Source organism: Dendropsophus ebraccatus, chromosome 12, assembly GCF_027789765.1.
Source record: "Dendropsophus ebraccatus isolate aDenEbr1 chromosome 12, aDenEbr1.pat, whole genome shotgun sequence".
In the NCBI taxonomy this organism is placed as follows: domain Eukaryota; kingdom Metazoa; phylum Chordata; class Amphibia; order Anura; family Hylidae; genus Dendropsophus; species Dendropsophus ebraccatus.
In genome coordinates this window covers 65548397-65571128 of record NC_091465.1, presented here as the reverse complement: position 1 = coordinate 65571128, position 22732 = coordinate 65548397, and the positions used below count along the sequence as shown (strand labels likewise).

The 22732-nt window shown below is 43.8% G+C and overlaps 2 protein-coding genes across 2 annotated transcripts in view; one reads left to right on the top strand and one right to left on the bottom strand.

Annotated features, from left to right (window-relative positions):
- Window positions 1-18230, bottom strand: LOC138769953 (guanylate-binding protein 1-like). The gene is made up of 11 exons (XM_069948728.1): window positions 18128-18230; window positions 16864-17120; window positions 16523-16650; window positions 15754-15863; window positions 9540-9727; window positions 9017-9253; window positions 7578-7861; window positions 5936-6148; window positions 5120-5222; window positions 4759-4952; window positions 1-1014 (listed from the first exon to the last, which is right to left on the bottom strand). The coding sequence occupies exons 2-11, from the start codon at window positions 17051-17053 to the stop codon at window positions 883-885; spliced, it is 1779 nt and encodes a 592-aa protein (XP_069804829.1). The 5' UTR covers window positions 17054-17120; window positions 18128-18230; the 3' UTR covers window positions 1-882.
- LOC138769952 (guanylate-binding protein 4-like) overlaps window positions 9460-22732 on the top strand; it is a 76668-nt gene continuing 63395 nt past the window's right edge. The window contains exon 1 of the mRNA XM_069948724.1: window positions 9460-9493. Coding sequence (XP_069804825.1) covers window positions 9475-9493 — 19 coding nt within the window. The 5' untranslated portion in view covers window positions 9460-9474. The remainder of the gene's footprint in view (window positions 9494-22732) is intronic.

Here is a 22732-nt window from a genome sequence, read left to right as displayed (position 1 = left end):
AGCAGCCCTTTATTAATACAAAATAACATTTATAACAAACAGCTTTACCCATTAAGCCTAAACCTGACCTCCCGCCCTGAGGTCTTTACCCCACCACAAATAAGTTCCCTAAATGTTGCCCAGGGAAGTCCAGAACCAACCAGGCTCCCTCCCAAAACCATTCCACTGCCTCTAACCCCGAGAACCCCGACTACCCCTACTGTTGCCGTGACAAAATTGAATACCCTTAACCCTCCAACCACCCAAGCTGCACTGCCAGACCCAAATGCTCCACATGACCCCCCAGTAAGAAGAGGACCCCCCAAAACGGAAAACAAAAAAGAGAGAGGGTTGTTGTTAGATGTTCACTAAGGGTCTATCCATACAAAATTGCTACTGCCCCAACCCTGTTGCCCCCTAATATAAGGGTCATAACCTCACCTATCACACTCCACTCCCCTTTACTCCAATTAACCTCTAACCTACTTATGGGGCAAACCCCCTCCTTGAACCCCCACCTACCGGCCTATCAAATCCCTGTCATGAATTACCCCAAGCTACGCCCTAGTCCATCCCCACTTACAAAGTGGAATCCGCAATGCCCCCATAATAGCCAGTTACAACATCTAAATGCCAGCCGCAGTGTATCTATAAATGTTCCTATTAGGTTATATACAGGGAATGGTTCAAACTCAGAACCCCCTGATAGTGACTGACATAAAGCAGCTCCTGCTGTCAGCCGAGCCACATGTTAAATGGTCAGCCTTTCACTAAAATGGCCGATGCTGAAACTTCTATGAGGTCCATATAGTGGTAGGCTATTTTTGTAAATGCCCTTGACATTCTTTTGTATTTATTTCTATTTTTTTTCTTATTTTTTCTTTCCTTCATGTAAGGTTAGTTTTAACACAGAATACACCCCCCTCCACCTCCGCCTGATTGTCTCTGGTTGTTCTGTCTCTTCAAGTCATCAACAGTTCTTTGCAGGTCGTTCAGAGATTGTTGATGCGTCGCACTCAGTCTGGATTCTTGGGCCTGAAAAAAAGTAACAGAAAAATTGTAAAATACTGTAAAGTTTATAGCAACTCATCAGATTCCTACTAAGCGAAAACCTCTCCTAATTTAATGCCGTATTAGACAGCCTAAAGTGAGCGAGCACAGATGTGCTCACTTGCAGAGCCTATTATATGGCTTGATAACTGTGCGGGGAGGGCCTGCTGTCAACCGTGTGATCATTTTAAAACATGTTGAAAGAATGATCAGCCGACAAGGGAACGTTTCTTTGCTCCTTGGCTGATCGTTGTGTGGTGTCCCACCACGGGTGTTGCTAGTGTATACACACTTCGCAAAAGCCTGTACTCTAAGTAAAAGTGGTGATGCAGTCGTACCTAAGTTTTGCCACTAGATGTCACTAGTTGCATATTGTATGCTTAAGTATTGCACAGCTGTGATACTCAAGGGGTTATTGTTGTTTGTGATTTGTGCACCAATGAGAGCTCTTTCCTCTTTTCTACCTATCTCTTTTCTCCTTCTTTCTCTGCACGCTCTTCTCACCCACTCACAGCAGGTATTACATACCTTGTAGAAGGTAGTCACATGAGGAGAGGAAGTGTTAAGGAATCTTAGTCTGGTTCCTGCACAGAGAGGATGCAAGCCAGAACGGTCCCTTCAGCAGTCAATTTGGGCCCTGGCTTATGCCAGGTCCCCTGTTAGAGGAAGAAGTCCAGTGTAGTCTAAGGGGTGGTAGTGGACAGACACTCATGGGAGACAAGGACACTCATTTCTTGAAAGCAGCACTTCTACACGCTATGCAGTGCTAAACACTCTCAGAGAGGACAAGTCAGGGATCATCCCAGCCTACGCCGTTAGCAAGTCTAAAGGTGCAGGACAATCCTGATAGAGTACGTAGGCTTCTAGCAACTTTGCTCTATGTCGCAGGGCGGGTGTAACCAGAAAACTCTGACCACTCTGCTGAAGTCAGGAAACAAGGTCTGGGGCTTGTGTCACCCTCATAGGACAAGTCACCCAACACTGGTGGAATCGGTGGTATAAAGACCTAAGAACTAACATGGGCACAAGTATTCTCTCTTCTCTGAAGTATTCTATTTATTCTACTTCTAAAGTTCCGGCAGAGCACAGTACTACATTGGGATGGGACTCTCTCAACATCCTCCTCTCTACTTCTCTGAACTTACTCTACTTCTCAGCATGCAACCAAGCCAGCACGGCTATTCTACCCCTCAAGCTCTCAACACAAGTCTTGTCAGTCAAGTTCAAACTGTATTGTCAAGTCAGAAGTCCATTGTATATCACTGTATCAAGTATTTCTACAGTAAAAGTTTATTTATGATTATGGGATAACAGGATTATTGCTTAAGCACCGACAGAGTAATAGCACCTTTCTTGAGTCATCTCCAATTTCTGCGGGTGGCGGTACCGATAGTCCGGCTGGGTGGCAACTCCACTCTGGACCACCGTGATAAGCACCCAAGGGACCCTCTCACAGCCCGGCAGGTCAAAGACCACAGGGGACAGGGTGTAGCCAGCCTCCCTAAAAAAAAGCAGGTGTGCCACCATACCTGTGTGCCCAACCGGCACTGGCGTCACAACAATCTAACATCTGGCTGAGCTACTTCCCAACCAACCACTACTGTAGTGGAGTCACACTTCACCACCTAGCAAGAGAGCGGTCGAGCCTCACAGTGGGGCAGCACCACAGTTGTCTTTATAACATGTGGCGATATCTGCCTGATATGGCAGAGAATTGATCAGAGTAATAGGGTCTTTAGTCCTGTTCACACAGCTGATGGACGGTTATAATAGACTGGTGCAATATGCATGCTGGTTTCACACATGGTTTTTGGAAGACTGCAGTTGCAGTTTTTGAGCCAAAGCCAGAAGTGTGGATCCGGCAGGTACGACACATATACATGCTTCCTTTATTTTCCCAATTACTTTGTATCCACTTTGGCTTAAAAACTGCTACGTTTAAAACCGCATACAGTTGGGTTCACACATAGTGCAATCACAGCGGATTTCATGCTGCGAGTTATCAGCCAATGCGATTCCCGGCACTGTCAGTTTGAATAGGTTTACAGACTCAATTTTAATCCCCCCTGCAAGTATGTAAACGCCGCCCCCCTTAACCTGCAGCGGCCCAGTGAATACTTTACCGGGTGCGAACCTGCTTGCTCCTGTGGCTCCTGGCACCCTGACTTCCCATTTGGCCAATCAGTGCTCTGTCCTGCCGCAGCCACTGATTGGTTGAGCTGGACATCAGGAAGCCGGGAGCCACAGAAGCAGGCCAGAGTGCGGACTGGTAAAGTATTTACAGGGCTGTGGTGGGTTAAGGGGGATGACGTTTACATACTGGCAGCAGGATAAAAATTACGCTGCGAGTATGTAAACCTATTCAAATTGATAGTTCCTCTATGTGTGAACCCACCACTATGTGGAAACACACACAACAGTTTTTTTTTTTTTTAAACAGCCAGTGCAGTTCCTGTGCCAAAGCCAGAAATGGATCCAACAGCAAAGAAAAGTACAAGTCCTCCCTTTAGTTTTCATCCCATTTGAATCAACTTCTGGTTTCAGCACTAAAACTGCAGTGTGTGTTACCAGCCTCAGGACTATCAGCCTGATATGTTTCCACTCTTTGACACCAAGCAAAAATTATGACAATGGTGAGGAATTAAAAGACGAAGGGGAAGATTTATCAAACTAGTGTAAAGTAGAATTGTTTTAGTTGCCCCTAGCAACCAATCAGATTCCACCTTTCAACAAATCCGTAAAGAATAAAAAGTGGAAAGTGATTGGTTGCTAGGGGCAACTAAGACCATTCTACTTTACACCAATTTGATCAATTTCCCCCTTAGTTTACTTCATAGAGCTAAAATCAGACTCCTCTCCTCCAGGCTGGGCTGCCCTGCCCTGCTCTGTGGTTTTTCTGTCCATAAGATGGCTGACATGGAGGAGCATGTGACCATGCCCCGCCCCCTGTGTCCACCATTGAGCCTGTATGTCTATGGAGGATGCAATCCTCCTCTCCAAATTCCAGCAGGATTAACAGGCGCAGCTACTACCAACATATGAAGTATAAAAAAATACTTTATCAAAATAAAAAAAATTATATAACAGACTCAGCATTACGTGTTTCTAGACCGGACCAGTCTCTTAATCAGATGCTACAGTAGTTTTTTTATTCTTCATCTGTTGGGAGTAGCTGCGCCTGTTAACCTGCTGGAATTGTGAGAGGTGGATTGCATCTTGCTACGGCCGTGGCGTGGGTTTGCAGGAAGGCTGCACACTGGTTCCCTTCTTAAGTGTATGCATGGAGAGTTGTGCCTCAATCTTGCACAACTCAGCCAGGTGAGAGGGGACCCTGTTTTACTCAGTTACTGGATTTTTATCCATCCTATTGCATCTGGTCCTGCACATGGAGTGCTGTCTTTGTTCTCTTTTACTCTAGCTATGTCTATGGAGGACACAGGGGGTGGGGCCTGGTCACATGCTCCTCCATGTTCGCCATCTTATGGACAGAAACATCACAGAGCAGGACAGCCCAGCCTGGAGGAGGGGAGTCTGATTTTAGCTCTATGAGGCACACAGGGAGCAGCTGTCAGTATATACAGTGAGTACACAGGGAGCAGCTGTCAGTAAGTAATGTGAGTACACTTACTAATACTGTAAACCGAACTATTTTACTATAAAGTGGCCAACCCCTTTACGGAATAGGGATGTAGCTTAATACAGTAAAAAAAGCTTTCTTGTTATTTCTACCTGAAGTCTCTGAGCTATCCGCGCCTGATCCTCTTGAATCATCCTCCTTTTGTTCTGCTCCATCATTTCTGTAAGGGAGTTTATATGTTGCTTGTGCCTGACGCTCTGTTGGTCTATAGACAGCTGCAGGTTTCTGTTTTGCTGCTCCACAGATTGCCGCTGCCGTTGTGCTTGCATGGTCCGCTCATGGGACTCTGGATAATAGGGGAGAGATACAATTAATTATTAAATGGTTTCTGCATTTTCTAAACGTTTCCAGTTTAAATCCACATGAATATTTGAAAAATGTTGATCTCCTGTTATTTACTCATTTACATTATGCTATATTGTTTCTATCCAGACTGTTTCCACCGTACCGTACCTGCTAGCTGTATCTCTGCATGGGCAGCCCTCTCCTCGGCTTTGAGGATGGCAGCTTCAATGTTCTTGTTTTCACGTATGAAATTTTCCAGCACCTCCAGAGACTTCAGATGTAAAACATAAAGCATGAATTTATTAGGTTTACTTTCCTGCCCTGGACCACTAACCCCCAACATCATGGTAAACAGTATATCAATATCGCATAAAACTGTAACTACAAAACACTATTAAAATTTTAACCATTAGCAGATATCAACCTATAACTACCCCTTATACTGTATATACTGTAAATAGTAACAATTTTCAAACTGGGCCAGTTTCCCCCCTTCCATAACCTAACCCATTTTTGTTCTCTCAGTACTTATGGATATGAAAGTTATAATGTTTTAGCACATTAAAATACTTTTTAAATTGTGCCCCCATTCTACTATGTTTTTTTTTCATATAAAGGTGTGTAGGTGGGTTAGGGTTGTTTACTTATACGCATTATTAATTTATTATTTGGTTTTGGTTATTTCTTATTATTATGAGATGACATGATTGAGCTAAACACAAAGGGCCACATGTATCATCCGGCAAACGGATGATTTTCGGCGGAAAGTGCCGATTTGCGTATTTTTTTATTCGCAAATGGCCGAAATGGCGGTGCGCACGGGATTTATGTAGAGGCAGTCCGCCTCTACATAAATCTCCGTAGCGCCGGAGCTGCGGGGGCATTTATAAGTCCGGCATAAAAAACGCCGGACTTAATAAATGCCACCCAAAATGTTCAAAAAAATCTGAACTCTTTGGCTGAGATCTTGAAATTGTTAGATACCTTTACTCCCTTTCCTGGCATTCGGTGATATCTCTCCAGGAATACTAGCTTATCCATTAGGAAAAGCATATGTCCTCCAGGTCGGGAGTAACGTCCCTGCATGAGCCCATCTTGCATTGTCTTGCTGAGGTCCTGGAGAAGTTTGTTACATTCGGCTCTTGATAGATCTTCATTTATCTTTATATATTCTTTCCTTTTCTTCTTAATCTCATTCTGTGGGTAAAATAAGAAATTAATTAGAGCTGGGATAGGATTGTACAAGAAGGAGAGGATCTACCAGAGACCCTGAATATCTCCTTAAAGTGACTGTACCACCAGGCCCAGGCTGAAGCACTGGAGGCAGGCCGACCCACCCTTAGTGGGAAGAAACCACAGCCCCTCCATGACGTGTTTCCATTAGAATCAATGGAACCCTATCATAGAGGGGCTGGGGTTTCTTCCCACTAAGGGTGGGTCGGCCCGCCTCCAGTGCTTCAGCCTGGGCCTGGTGGTACAGTCACTTTAAAGCAATGTACCACTAGGTATATTGTTTTGTGTTTTTTTTACATGAACAGACCAGCGCCGGGGTGGGGATGCCAGTGGTGCGGTCCTTTCTTTGAACCATCGCCCGTTTCTCGCACTGGGTGCTGGTCTATTACCGAGCAACAGTCCAGCACGAAGAACTGGAGATGGGCCGCGTCACAGAGGGGAGATCGTCACACTGCCAGCCTTCAGTGATTGTCGCCCACCTCCAGTGCTTCATACCAGGCCAGTGTTCGGGAATAGACCGGCGCCGTGGATTCGAAATGGGTGGCGGTTCAAAAAAAGGACCACACCACTGGCATCCCCAACCCGGCGCCGGTCTGTTCATGTAAAAAACACAAAACAATATACCTAGTGGTACCTTCGCTTTAAGAAACAATAATATATGGAGATATCTGCCTAAATTGACAGAGAATAATCTTATGTAATAGGGCCTTAAAGGAGGACAGTGGACCCCATCGCTGGAGCTAGGTGCATGTTGTTATGTTCAGCCACCTCCTCCCCAGCTCTTTTTGGGGAAAAAAAGCCAGAGCCCGGACTTCTCCTTTGTGTGATTCATCAGCTGTTTCCATTATCCATAGACTTGACAGGATAAGGAATAAGTATATAATTGTGAAGGATCCAACCTCTGTCTATGGCACCACTAGTGATAGCTTAGTGTCACACTTGGCGATCTTTGGCAGTGCCACAGGCAGTAAAATGAGCAATAGTTGCATTTACTACCATTTTACCACAGGGGTCCTAGTGTTTGGACTGCATCTTAAATGTTTCCCTATCCTCTGACCAGTGGAATAAGTGTTATTGGTGGGATAATCCCTTTAAATATATCATAGAGACATGCCAAAAGACTTCATTGGTTGGAGTGACTGTTCTCTCCCAGCTCTATGCCACGTAACCAAGATGGATGCACAACATAAGTCTATGGGACCACTTGCTTGCACAGAGAGCGGGGAGAGAAGCATTCAGCCACAGTCTTCTCTCTCTACTTGTTCTTGTGATCAGTCCGCTGAACGCCTAGACCCCATCCGAATATAAAAAAAACTACTTTTGACATGTCATAGATATATATTAAATGTTTAGATGTAACAGGAACAAATTTCATCAGTGCGGGATGTCTGACCTTTAGTTTTTGTAGATACTTCTGATCCTCATCACTAAATGATTGTTTATCGAAGACTTCTTTGGCCTTTCTCACACATTTCAGGTGCATCTTCACAAACTCTAATTCGTTCAGTGTTGGGAACTTCCAGACATTTTTGTCCATCTCACATTCATATCTGGTCAGAGCTTCTTGCAAAGCTGCCGTGTTTTCAATCTCCGCAAGAGCCAGGACGGCATTGTCCATGTTAGGAATTGCTCCGCTCTGAATAGTGTCCACATACAAGGAGGTAAGATTACCTAACACTAAAGAGGAGAAACAAGCATTAATGTGGGTCCCTTCTTCTGAATGGGAAGTCCTTTTGACAACGCTTATTGAATTATTACAGGGGGAGCTTATGACTGCCATTATCCTGTGTAATAGGGCAAGCGATCAGGCAATGAACAAGCAAACGCTCATTTGTCAACCTGATTTTGACCCACTAAAAAAATCAATAGACGTCATCCATACAGCTCCCTGTCCAGGGCCGGTATAAGCACAGGGCTTAGCAAGTGCTGGGGCCCACAGCGCCTCTAGGGGCACAGAGAGGGAGAAGGGCCTGGTGTTCTAATGTTCAGTCTGTTTACTGTAGTGCAGGGTGAGGGGCTGAACATCAGAAGACAAAGGAGATGGCGCATGACAGAGAGAGAAAAGGGCCAAGGACCTGATCACGACCCGAAGGTCCTTAACATTACAGTGTGGAGAGCAGCCCGACAGAGAGGAAGCGGGAGAAGACTGAGCTGTAAGATCTGTGTGTCAATGTCTGAGTGTGTCTGTGTCAGTCAGTGTCATTTAGTCAGTCAGTGTGTTTCAGTCAGTGTCTGAGTCAGCCAGTGTCAGTTAGTGTCTGTGTTAGTCAGTCAGTGTCTGATTCAGCCAGTGTCAGTCAGCCTTAGTCAGCCAGTCAGTCAGTCTGTGTCAGTCAGTCAGGGTCTGCATCAATATTGTGTGTTTGTGTATGTTGGTGGTGTCTCAAGTCATTGTGCATAGTGTGTGGATGATGGGTGCATAGTGGATGGGCCCGCTGAGGCTCTTTTGCCCGAGGGCCTGTGAAAACCTGGAGCCGGCCTTGTCCCTGTGTAATATGTGACATGTGGCCAATTATTATTATTATTATTATTTATTTATAGAGCGCCCTTAATTGGTTGGTTGTGTGAAAAGGCCACATGACTGATCCAGCCTCCTGAATGATCTTTCAATGAGCGCTGATCACCGATTACAGACAGACCAAACCTTAGGGCCTTATTAGTGACAGATTTATCATTGAGTTGTCTGAAATCTCCAAAGGTGGATTTTCAGATTTTCCTATCCTCTAATATGTATGGTACCCCCCCTACTCCCAATTACCAATAAAAACTAACCTTTATATTGGCAAATTGTGTTAGATCATTACAATGGTTGTATGTCATGGCAGCGCTTACTTTTCCCACTGACTATAATTCCACCAGTCAGCCTTTTAACTCCAGCGTTCCTTATTATATACTGGTAGAATTTGGCCGCCTGCTCCACAAACTCCTCTTCCAGTTCGCTCTCCTTCACCTCTTCCAGACGCTGCAGGTTTTTCTTAGAAGTTGGGCAATCAAACACAAAACATTTGTGAGAGTGGAAAAAGTTTCGGATGCATTCACGAGGGAGGTTGCAGTTTTGTACGTTTTCACCTATACCATACAGAAAGGTAATAAGTTTAATTGTCAATTGTTATCACATATTAATATTATAGGACTGAGCAGCCTCTATTAAATGCTTGATGTAATAAGGATCACAGCAATACTGTACTATGAAAGTGCTGGAAAATAAGATCCATCAACAGTATGAACAGCTTCTGAAAATATCTACCCCAACTGATTATGGATCACTGGTAAATCCTTTTGTAAGACACATGATCCCTAAATCCAGAGGTAACTATTACCTTGAGTGTCCTCTTATATGTAGAATAGTGATTACCTTGTTTGAGTTCTAGGCTCATCATTAGATATTCGTCTTCCGATATTTCCTTGCCATCCCTCATCAGTTCTAGGGTAAAGTCTCGGACGCACCAGGTAAATGATGGTAAGAACGCCTTGTATTCCTCCATCTCATCTCTGGTATCAGAGGACTTCAATTTTATCATCTTTGTTAGTTCAGTGACAAAGCTATAATAGTATCATGATAAGGAAATAGGCTGCCACATGTATATTAACCCCTTCGTTCTGCAGCTAGTTTGGGCCTTAATGACCAGGCTAATTTTTCAAAATCTGACCTGTCTCACTTTATGCTCTTATAGCTCAGTGATGCTTTAATGTATGCTAGCGATTCTGAGATTGTTTTTTTGTCACATATGGCACTTTATGTTAGTGGCAAAATTTGGTCACTACTTTGTGTGTTTTTTGTGAAAAACATCAAAATATCATGAAAAATGTAAAAAAAATTGCATTTTATGAACTTTGAAATTCTCTGCTTCTAAAAAAAAAAAAAAGTCGTAGCACATAAATTAGTTACTAAGTCACATTACCAATATGTCTTCTTTATTCTGGCATAATTTGGTAAACATATTTTACTTTTTTAGGGTGTTATGGGGCTTAGAAACTTATCAGCAAATCATCACATTTTCGTGAAAGTTTCCAAAACTGATTTTTTTAGGGACCAGTTCTTTTTTTAAATGGATTTAGAAGTCTGGTATCCTGAAAACCCCCATAAGTGACCCCATTTTGGAAACTACACACCTTAAAGAATTAATCTAGGGGTATAATGAGCATTGTAACCCTACAGGGGCTGGAGGAAAGTATTCACAATTAGGAAATGTTCACACTACGTATATTTGAGGCTGTATTTGGTCCTCAAGTCAGATCCTCATAGCAACCAAAACCAGGAGTGGATTGAAAACACAGAAAGGATCTGTTCACATAATGTTGTAATTGAGTGGATGGCCGCCATTTAATGGCAAATATTTGCTGTTATTTTAAACAACGGCTGTTATATTGAAATAATGGCAGTTATTTACCGTTATATGACGGCCATCCACTCAGTTTCAACATTGTGTGAACAGATCCTTTCTGTGTTTTCAATCCACTCCTGGTTTCGGTTGCTATGAGGCCTGAAATATACAGCCTCAAATATACGTAGTGTGAACCCAGCCTTAGGCAGTAAAAAAATGGAAAATTAAAATTTCTCATTTTCAAAAGGAACATGAGAGAAAAAGCACCCCAAAATTTGTAACGCAGCTTCTCTTGAGTACAACGGTACCCCATATGTGGGCGTAAACCACTGTATGGGCACACAGCAGGGCTCAGAAGGAAGGGAGCGCCAATTAGCTTTTCCAATGCAAATTTTGCTGAAGAAGTTTCTGAGCGCCAGGTGCGTTTGCAGTGCCCCTGTAGTGTCAGCAGAGAGAACCCCCATAAGTCACCCCATTTTGGAAAGTGCACCCCTCAAAGTATTCATCTTGGTGTGTGGTGACCATTTTGACCCCACAGGTGTTACAGGAAAGTATTCAAAAGAAGACAGTAAAAATGAAAAACTCGAATTCTTCCAATAATATGTTCGTTTAGTTTGAAATTTCTCAATTTCACGAGGAACAAGAGAAAAAAAGTACCCCAAAATTTGTAAAGCAGGTTCTCCTGAGTACAATTGTACCCCATATGTGGGCGTAAACCACTGTATGGGCACACAGCGGGGCTCAGAAGGGAAGGAGCGCCAATTAGCTTTTTCAATGCAAATTTTGCTGCAGAAGTTTCCGAGCGCCAGGTGCGTTTGCAGTGCCCCTGTAGTGCCATCAAAGTAAAATCTCGCCATAAGTCACCCCATTTTGGAAAGTGCACCCCTCAAAGAATTCATTTTGGGGGTGTGGTAAACATTTTGACCCCACAGGTATTAGAGGAAAGTATTCAAAATTAGACAGTAAAAATGAAAAACTAAATTTTTTCCAATATTATGTTCTTTTAGTTTGAAATTTCACAATTTTATGAGGAACAAGAGAAAAAAAGTACCCCAAAATTTGTAACGCAGGTTCTCCTGAGTGAAAAGGTACCTCATATGTGGGCATACACCACTGTATGGGCACACAGCAGGGCTCAGAAGGAAAGGAGCGCCAATTAGCTTTTTCAATGCAGATTTTGCTGAAGAAGTTTCTGAGTGCCAGGTGCGTTTGCAGAGCCCCTGTAGTGCCAGCGGAGTAAAATCTCCCAATAAGTCACTCCATTTTGGAAAGTACACCCCTCAGAGAATTCATTTTGGGGTGTGGTAAGCATTTTGACCCCACAGATATTAGAGGAAAGTATTCAAAATTAGACAGTAAAAATGAAAAACTCGAATTTTTCCAATAATATGTTCCTTTAGTTTGAAATTTCTCAATTTCACGAGGAACAGGAGAGAAATGTCACCCCAATATATGTAACGCAGGTACTCCTGAGTAGAACGGTACCGCATATGTGGGCATAAACTACTGTATGGGCACACAGCCGGGCTCAGAAGGGAAGGAGCTCCAATTAGCATTTTCAGTGCAGATTTTTCTGAAGAAGTTTCTGAGCGCCAGGTGCGTTTGCAGAGCCCCTGTAGTGTCAGCAGAATAGATTCCCCCCAAAAGTCACCTCATTTTGGAAAGAGCACCCCTCAAAGAATTCATCTTGGGGTGTGGTGACCATTTTGACCCCACAGGTATTAGAGGAAAGTATTCAAAATTGGCCAGTAAAAATGAAAAACTCGAATTTTTCCAATAATATGTTGGTTTAGTTTGAAATTTCTAAATTTGACGAGGAACAGGAGAGAAAAAGTACCCCTAAATCTGTAACGCAGGTTCTTCTGAGTAAAACGGTACCTCATATGTGGGCATAAACCACTGTATGGGCACACAGCAGGGCTCAGAAGGGAAGGAGCGCCAATTTACTGGAGCAAAACCGCAGCTAGTAATGGTTATTAGAATAGCGCAGTTACTAAAATAAAATTAAAATAATTAGATTACAGGTAATGTGGGGTGGTTACGGGCAACTTGGGGTGGTTATGGGCAACCTGAGGTGGTTACAGGTAATCTGGGGTGGTTACGGACAACATGGGGTGGTCACGTGCAACCTGCTGTGGTTACGGCAACCTGGGGTGGTTACAGGCAATGTGGGGTGGTCACGGGCAACCTGCAGTGCTTACAGACAATCTGGGGTGGTTACGGGCAACGTGGGGTGGTTACGGGCAATGTGGGGTGGTTACTGAAGTGCTTATAGGTAATCTCGGGTGGGTACCTGTAATCTGGCATGGTTACCGCAATCTGGAGGGGGTCATTGGCAATTTGGGGTGGTCAGAGGCAACATGCGGTGGTCAGAGGCAACCTGCGGTGGTCGGAGGAAACCTACGGTGGTCAGAGGCAACCTGCGGTGGTCAGAGGCGACGTGAGGTGGTCGGAGGAAACCTACGGTGGTCAGAGGCAACCTGCGGTGGTCAGAGGCGACGTGAGGTGGTCAGAGGCGACGTGCGGTGTTACAGGCAACGTGGGGTGGTTACGGGCAACGTGGGGTGGTTACGGGCAACCTGCAGTGCTTACAGACAACCTGGGGTGGATACTGGCAACGTGGGGTGGTTACAGGCAACCTGCAGTGCTTACAGACAATCTGGCGTGGATACGGGCAACGTGGGGTGGTTACGGGCAACCTGCAGTTCTTACAGACAATCTGGGGTGGTTACGGGCAACGTGGGGTGGTTACGGATAAACTGAAGTTCTTATAGGCAATCTGTGGTGGGTACCTGTAATCTGGCATGGGCACCACAATCTGGAGGGGGTCATTGGCAACTTGGGGTGGTCAGAGGCAACGTGGCGTGGTCAGAGGTGCCGTGGTGTGGTCAGAGGCATCGTGGCGTGGTCAGAGGCAAGGTGCGGTGGTCAGAGGCAAGGTGCGGTGGTCAGAGGCATTGTGGCGTGGTCAGAGGCAAGGTGCGGTGGTTACGTGGTTACATGTAATCTGGCGTGATTACGGGCAACCTGGGGGGGTTATGTGCAACCTGGAAGGGTTACAGACAATCTGGGATTGTTACTGATAAACTGAAGTGCTTATAGGTAATCTGGGGTGGGTACATGTAATTTGGGGTGGTTACGGGCAATCTGGAGGGGGTCACTGGCAATTCGGGGTGGTTACGGGCAACGTGCGGTGGTTACGGGCAACGTGCGGTGATTACGGGCAACGTGCGGTGGTTACGGGCAACGTGCGGTTGTTATGGGCAACGTGCGGTGGTTACGGGTAATCTGGGGGGGGGTTAGGGGTAGTTTGGGAGTAAACTGCAATTATTACTATAATAAAAAGTGTGTGTTTTATTTTTTTGTAGGTTTGTCACTTTTTGTACTTTACACATTCATTTTCACTGTATTACTATGATTACTGTGATATTTTCTATCACAGTAATCATAGTTCAGTGACAGAGACCAAATTGGTCTCTGTCACTTAAAATTTTCAGAGCTGGCTGGTTGTGGAGCGCATGCGCACTTCATAACCAGCCAGGACGTCGAGGAGGACGGAGCTCCAGGATCAGGTGAGTATATGGGGAAGGGGGGGATGACTGGGGGACGGGGGTGACATCACTTTTTATCCCCTGTCACCAATCATTTATGGTGACAGGGGATAAAAAGTGCCTGGAGCACATGGTACAAGCGATCAGCAGTATATAGTATATACCGCTGATCCCTTGTACCGGGACCCCACAGGGGGGTCCCCGATGACTGCCCCATGCTCTCCGCTAAGCATGGGGCTTTCATTCATTTTCACTTTTCCATCCCTGCGAACAAACATCGTTTGTTTGCAGGGATGGCGGCGGCCATCTTGGAAATGATGGCCGCCGGGTGAGGGGGGTTAGTGATCGCCCTACTAGGGGGGGCTGATCTGAAGTCTGGGGGAGATGAAAGGCGGCGGCACTGGTAATCCCCTTTACAGACGGCCGCCGCTATTATGTTAATAGCGGCGATCATCGGTAAGGGGGGGGGGGACCGGGACGGACCCCACACACTGCCCCAACCCCTCAGCTACCTCCGGTAGCTGGGGGATGGGGTGGGGGCCGTCCCGGCCCCGTTATCTTATTCTCTGCCATCGCCGTAAAAAGCTGATGGCAGCAGAATAAGGACCCTTAGTGACCGCCGTAAAAAGCCGTATCGGCGGTCACTAAGGGGTTAATGTCCAGTTTCATGTTTTTACATAGTGTGAACATAGTCTAAAAGAGAATTTCCACAAGTCTAAAATTCTATCCTACTGTGCAGGCTCTCCTAGATCAGTGCTTCTCAAACTGTGAGGCGGGCCTCACCAATGAGGCGCCCCCTAGTTGTTGGTGAGGCCCAGCTGAGGAGCCAGTTTTCACAAAAGTGACTACGAGCTGCACAGTCCTTTTGATGTTTGCAAAAATCTCCATTTTAGCAACATTATTAATTTATTTTGTACTTGCTTTATTAGTATATAGAACGTGAAAGGTAGCCCTAGCATTATTTTCCGTTTTTAAATGGACTTTCACCACAGATAGTGAGGCCCAGGCATTGCCTTGGTCTGTTTAGTGAGGCTCCTGTACAAAAAGTTTGAGAAGCGCTGTCCTAGATGATCGACATTAGGCTGTGTTCACATGGTGTTTTGCAGTCCGTTTCCACATATCCGTACATGCAATTGTGTGCATCATTGACTTCCAATATTAAAAAATATATATTTGAGGAGTACACAAAAACGTGGTTGACCACATTTTTCAGTATTAAAAATAACCATCTAAAAATTGATCCGTGACCCCAGCTTTAGGCTCAACATCTAATGGTTTACTATACACATTATATCATAGACATTGCTAGTTTTACCATATGCTGCCAGCAGAGGGCAGTATTGCTAAACTGCAGAACATAGACCAGTTTACATGTTGAGCATAAGTGTGGCTTTGTGATGTGGGCTCTCACCATTGTATGGCACAATTCTACTGTATGTAATAGCTGGCCATTTATAAGCGGTACATTTTAACAACGTAATATACCCTCTGGAAAGTGTGTTTACTAGGTACAATATGGCGCTGTGTGCGCTGTAGAGGTTGTCCATCACTTTCGTACCTGTGTGAACATGGACTGACAGTACACAGGATAAAGCTAGATGTATTTGCATTCATTCCATATGTAACATAGGGGTCACACAGAGATTTCTTCAGCATACGACGCATTAATAACTCCTATGGTCATAAAGGATACTGTAATTGCTCAATCGCTTGCTGATCGATGGTCCCCATACTGTTAAACACCAGAGCGCTGCTTAGTAGAACAGTCAATGAGAAGATCCAGGTGTCATTTTTGCTGTCTCCCTGCAGTATGGAAAGAATTGACTGGATTACAGTACATACTGGTAGCTGCAGAATAATGTAGTATTACATGGCGGATCATCAGTGTAATTATCAGTTCCATGTTCATCAGAGCAAGAATTGCTATTATTGGTGGCTATCCGCTATGGCTCGTAGAGGGGGGTCTAACCTTCCATCTAAAGTTTGGGCAGTTACTGCAGCCAGCACCTACATAGAAGAAAGTGGGCTCCATGGCACAGTTCTAAGTGATTTTTTTTGCCACCCAGGGTAAAATCCAAGTTCCATTACCCTCTCTTTACCCTATTTGTTAACAATACATTTCCTCTGGGGCAAGTCCCCCCCACAAAAAAAAAAAAATCATCTTATACTGCCTAGACCCTGTAGAACCTCCTTTTCGTAGTCAGCAAAAATAGCAACAAACAGCCCCAATAGCTCAGTCATAGTGAGTTTTAGTGTTTTTTCTTTCTGATTTTAATCCGGATCTGTTCATCTAGCTAGTGGCATCATTTTTAACTACCCGTTTACGGATCCACAAAAAAACAAACGGATTACGGATGCAGTTTTGCGGATTGCAGACTAAAAATTGCGGACATAATATACCGTCAATAACAACAACAACAGAAAGAATGTGTGAATGTAGCCTAAGTTTATATTGGATTCACCTTCTCTACGTCTCCCAGTCCCTCTGTGTCCAGCAGAACCAGAACATGTCCAGGTTTCCGAGGGTGAGGAACACACCACATCCAGATCCCTTTAGTCTTGGATTGGATACTGGATCCCAGGGGAAAACCTAGAAAGATTATTCAGATAGATATAGAATTGACAATTACTGAAATTTGAGTCTGAAGGCTGAATAAAATGACGTGAAAAAAGTTCTTGATAGTGAAGTAAAAGGAAATGAGGCTAGAAAAAAAAAGGCTGCTTTCTTGCAGACACAGCGCCACTCTTGTATATAGGCTGTGTATGGTATTGCAGATTAGTCCAGTTCGAGCAAGTTACTCACCGCTGTTACATCCAGCCAGCTTGTTCATTAAATAAGATTTTCCAGTCCTATATTTTCCTGCGATGGCCACAACAATCACCGGTTCTGAGATTTCTGAGAGAAGTTTCTCCGCTTTTTTATTGACCACCAGTTTACCCCCATCATTTTCTATTAGACACACTGGTTGTGGCATTGAGAATACTGCAGGCATTCTGATGGTGTTGTACAGGGGCTGGAGAACAAACTGCGTTACATATGTAGAGAACCCAATAAAATAACTGTAGGAAAAAAAATTTAAAATAAATTTAAAAAAAGTTTCCCCCTAAACTGCCACACTAACAAACACACAAGTTTGATATTACTGCGATCATAATGGCCCAACAAATAAAATGAACATGTTACTGAAGTCCATTTGTACACATCATAAAAAATTATTTGTACCTCATAACAGTGTCAATAAAAACTACACTCATCCCGCAAAAAACAAGCTGCCACAGAGCTACATTGATAGAAGTAAAACTCTAGATTGGATACAACTTTTAGATTGGATTTTTTTTTTAAGCCAAAGATTGCAGGGTCCCTTAAGCACTGTTGTCATGTTAAATGTTATTATCAGTAAGGATCCCAAGAACAGGACTGGCATCATTCCCACAATGAGTGGAGCATCCATATAACCTCTATGGGCCCGATGAACAGTTCCCAGTTCAGCGCTCGGTGAGGCAGTCCCATATGTAATGAATGGAGTTCAGGCCATGATGACTACACCATTCATTGTAGGGATGACTATGTCCTGTTCTTGGATTCAGTGGACGTCCCAGCGGTCAGATCAAAAGTGATCAGCTTGTTATTCCCTATGGATAGGGGATAACAAGCTGAAATGGGATTATCTTTCTAAGGGGTTAAATGGTTTGTATCCGTCGTTTACAAGCAATGTAAATCTGTCCTGGTCATGTGATGATCGCACTCGCACGGGTACCTGCACTGTAACTGTTAGGGTACATTCACACTGAGGAATAGATGAGGAATTGCCCTATAGTGGCCCGTAGCTATGTGCCCTAACCACAGACAGGAGAGAACAGTCATCATATCGAACTATGCTTTTTCTGCTGAATCAAGCCTTTAGCATAGTCTCTCCCTCTCGCTGCACCTCCCCCACCACTCACTTATTTTTACTTCTCCCCCCATCACAGTCCGTCCCCTCCCCACACCCTTTGCCCACCATATCTCTTTCTGTTTACTGAATTTTAGGCCATAATAAATGTAACCCAGACATACAATACGTTACCTCCTAGGATGTGTTCTCTCTCTCACGTCTTGTGTTTCTCTTGTGTGCTTTTTTTACATCTAAGTAAATATAACTGTAGGAACAGAAAGTGAAAGTAGATTTCTTAATAATGTAAACTCCAAAAGACAGTCGTCATTTATTAACTATTACATAACTGGATGGCCTCGGAAGAATCACTGGCAGATCATTTTAAATATACGTGTGTATCAGAGCTGTGTTAGACAACGGATACAGGCTGATGTAGCAGGGCTGAGTTTGTCATATTACACAACTCCTATGGTAAACAACTGAGTGGTGGGATTAGAGCGTGGTCAATAGGGGGTGTTAACGGGACTGCACATAAACCAGCAACTTTTTTTCTGATACCAATCCAAGGCCCCAGGCACCCAGGCATATTAAACTTGTCATATATAGTGGTCATATAGAAAATCATAAGAACCTCTGCATATGTCTGTGCTGTGTCCTGCTGCAGCGCCTCTGGTGTCCCCCGCTACTGCAGCCCCGCCACTGCTGAGATAGACTCGTCTCCTGAGTAACAGCCCGCTCATCCAATCACTGACAGACGGGACAGCTCCCCAAGAGAAGAGCTATAGTTTACTGTCATCAATTTATTATTATAGTAAAGAGAATAGCGTAGTTTGCACTGTATGATCCTTTAAGGACTTGATTTAAAGTGTCACTGTCGTTTAATTTTTTTTTTTTTGCAAAAATTAATAGTAGAGGCGATTTTAAGAAACGTTGTAATCGGTTTTTTAGTCGAAAAATGCATTTTTGCCATGAAAAAGCAGTTTGAAGCTCTCCCCCCTGTCTTCATTATTCTCTATAGAGAGGGGAGGGGTGGAGGGAGATGAGGCACCAAACAGGACAACAAAGAGTTAATTTACAGCTACATCACCAGGCTATCTCCTCTGAAGTCAGCACTGACCTCTCTGACCTCTAAATACCGGCTTTCATACAGCTCCCACTGTGTAATCCTTTGTTCTCTGCTTTCTGCTGGTAACTAATCTCCCTCCTCCCCCCTCCCCTCTCATTTTAACCGCGGGTACAGTCTGAAGTGGGACTATATTCTGGTCTGTTACACCGGACTTCTCCTTTTAGAGTGTAGTGCGGGCACAGGTCACGGGATTCCTTCAGGACACCGCTCCAGTCACTGATTGGTTGAGTGGCCAGTCCATCAGCCGGTTCGTGACGTGTCCGCTCCAGAGATCCCAGAGCCCATAGGCAATGACAGTACAGAGTATCGCTTCCGATTACACAGACAGTACAGAGTAACACTGCGGATTACAGAGACAATACACAGTATCGCTTCCCTGTGAAACTCACAGTGTGAAATCCGCTGTGATATTGTACGTGTGAAGCTACCCTAACGGTTAAGTTCACTTTGATTCAGCACTTGTGTATTTTCCCTTTCATATTTTAGCTCTAGCCTCTATTACCTCAAATTGAAGTTTCTAAAGCTAGTTCCTGTTTAGATGTCATGTTAAAAGTTTGCTATTTTGCAAGTGAGCAAAATTACAGTAGAAAACCTAGGACAGAATCATGCAATGCATAGAAAGGCGGGGGGTATGGGGTCTGTATAAAGCACTGCAGTTCTAGGGTGCAGAGCTAGAATTCTAGAAAGTTGAAAATGTTTTTGAGTCTTTTAATCATTTTGAAACTGTTCAGAAAAAGCAACAAGAAGAGAATTATGTGTTAGTCAGTCATCTGCTTGGGATATAAATTTCCCTCATTACAGAACAAAGGACGATTTCAGCCTGAGGGATTCTTAGTATACAAGGCATAGCTGTTATCTATAGCTAACCTATTTCCAGTAAATGTCGCAGCTAACTACTTTCTCTTTCGTTATAAGTAATCGGCAAGGAACTTAGAAAGATTTTAAAGGAAATCTACCAGCTGCAATTCACGTTCATATGTGACCACACACAGGGCCGGTTTTAGACTAAATGTGGCCCTGGGCAAAGTTGAAGGTGGGGCCCCAAATGCTGAAATATTGTAGCAGCAATTTAAGGTTCCCATACACTTTTTGGTGGTACCTGCTGCTCGTGGTGGGTTCGGCCATCAGTGTAAGGTGAATGGGGCTCTTTGTACAGTCCTCTGACATGATATCAGTGGACATATGGGGTTGGGCTTGATGGAAAATCAACATCCAACCTCTTTGTTCTCAGAGAGACAAGCCGTCATCAGATCTGTCTGGCTATGGCTTACCCCTCCTATAGAGAACACAGAAACGCTCAGCTGTGCCGAACATTCCTGTGTATGGGGAGGATGGGGCCAGATGAGATTTTATATATATATATATATATATATATATATATATATATATATATATATATATATATATTTCATTAGTGATGTGTGTGCAGCCCTTGCTGTATATAGTGAACAATGAAGATACATACTACCTGACCACATTCCCCGGTGTCCTCAGGCCTTGTCTGTGGGATCCCCCAGTCCCAGCTCTCACTTCTGGTCTTCTCTCTGAGGTGACAGGCCATTCAGCCAATCACTGGCCGTAACAAACAGACAAGGCCTGAGGGCACCGGGGAACGTGATCAGGTAAGTAACAGCTTTATTATGTTATACGCACAGCAGACAATGATTTTTACACTTGCCAAAAGACAATGATCATTTGATTACTGTTGTCTCTATATACACAGAGCGATATCGGCCAGGTTAGGACAATTTTCGCTCCGTGTATTATGGCCCTTAGTCACATTGAGTCAATTTAGAAGGTTACATGCCGGGACTGCCGCTACATGTCAGGACTGCCGCTACATGCCGGGACTGCCGCTACATGCCGGGACTGCCGCTACATGCCGGGACTGCCGCTACATGTCGGGACTGCCGCTACATGTCAGGACTGCCGCTACATGTCAGCACCGCCGCTAGTGGTGTAAACACAAAAACTATCTATATGCATGGTTTTAAAAAATAAAATAAAAAAAATCACTATATCAGGACCAAATATTACCTCCATACCGTTATTGATGAAAACATACTATGTATAGGCCAATATTACCACCATAAAGTGACCGCCCCATAATGACACTATATACACGCCAATATTAGCACCACACCATGACCGCAACATAATGATTCTATATACACTATATACAGACCAATATTACTACTATAGACTGACCATCACATAATGACTCTGTATACACTATATACAGACCAATATTACTGCCATAGAGTGACCACCACATAACTCTATATACACTATATACAGACCAATATTACCGCCATAGAGTGACCATCACATAATAACTCTATATACACTATATACAGACCAATATTACCGCCATAGAGTGACCACCGCTTAATAACTCTATATACAGACCAATATTACCGCCATAGACTGACCACCGCATAATGACTCTGTATACACTATATACAGATCAGTTTTACTGCCATAGAGTGACCACCACATAATGATCCTATATACAGACTAATATTACTGTCATAGAGTGACCACTGCATAATGACTCTATATACACACTATATACAGACCAATATTACCGCTATAGACTGACCGCCACATAATGACTCTATATACAGACCAGCACACAGCATGACCACCACATAATGACTCCATATATACACCATATACAGACCAATATTACCACCATAGTGGGATCACCACATAATGACTCTATATACACACTATATACAGACCAATATCATGTGGCGGTCACTGTATGGCGGTAATATTGGTCTGTATATAGTGTATATATAGAGTCATTATGTGGCGGTCACTCTATGGCGGTAATATTGGTCTGTATATAGTGAATATAAAGAGTCATTATGTGGCGGTCACTCTATGGCGGAAATAACTCTATATACACTATATACAGACCAATATTACCGCCATAGACTGACCACTGCATAATGACACTATATATACTATATACAGACCAATATTACTGCCATAGAGTGATCACCACATAATGACTCTATATACACTATATACAGACCAATATCATGTGGCGGTCACTCTATGGCGGTAATAATGGTTTGTATATAGTGTTTATATAGAGTCATTATGAATTATGTGGCGGTCACTCTATAGCGGTAATATTGGTCTGTATATAGTGTATATAAAGAGTCATTATGTGGCGGTCACTCTATGGCGGTAATAACTCTCTATACACACTATATACAGACCAATATTACCACCATAGACTGACCACTGCATAATGACTCTATATACACTATATACGGACCAATATTACCACCATACAGTGACCACCACCATACAGTGACCGCCACCTTATTTTTTTCTCAATAAAATACACCGTGTTGCCTTAGTGACATCATCATACACTATACATACATACATACATCACACACTAACACATCCATAAAAACACATTATACAGATACAAACCATCCAGTCCACACACTACACACATGACATGTAACACACACTACATTCATCCATTATACACATACAGGGGCTGGCTGGCAGATTTTAGCCTGGGGGGCAAGCACACGGCACTGGCCCTTGACTGGCAGGCTAGCGGCCCATCCACCACCCTGGCCCTTACCTGGTATTACCCTCCCCAAATAAGTGCGGGAAAGGAAGATTACACATGCGCCACA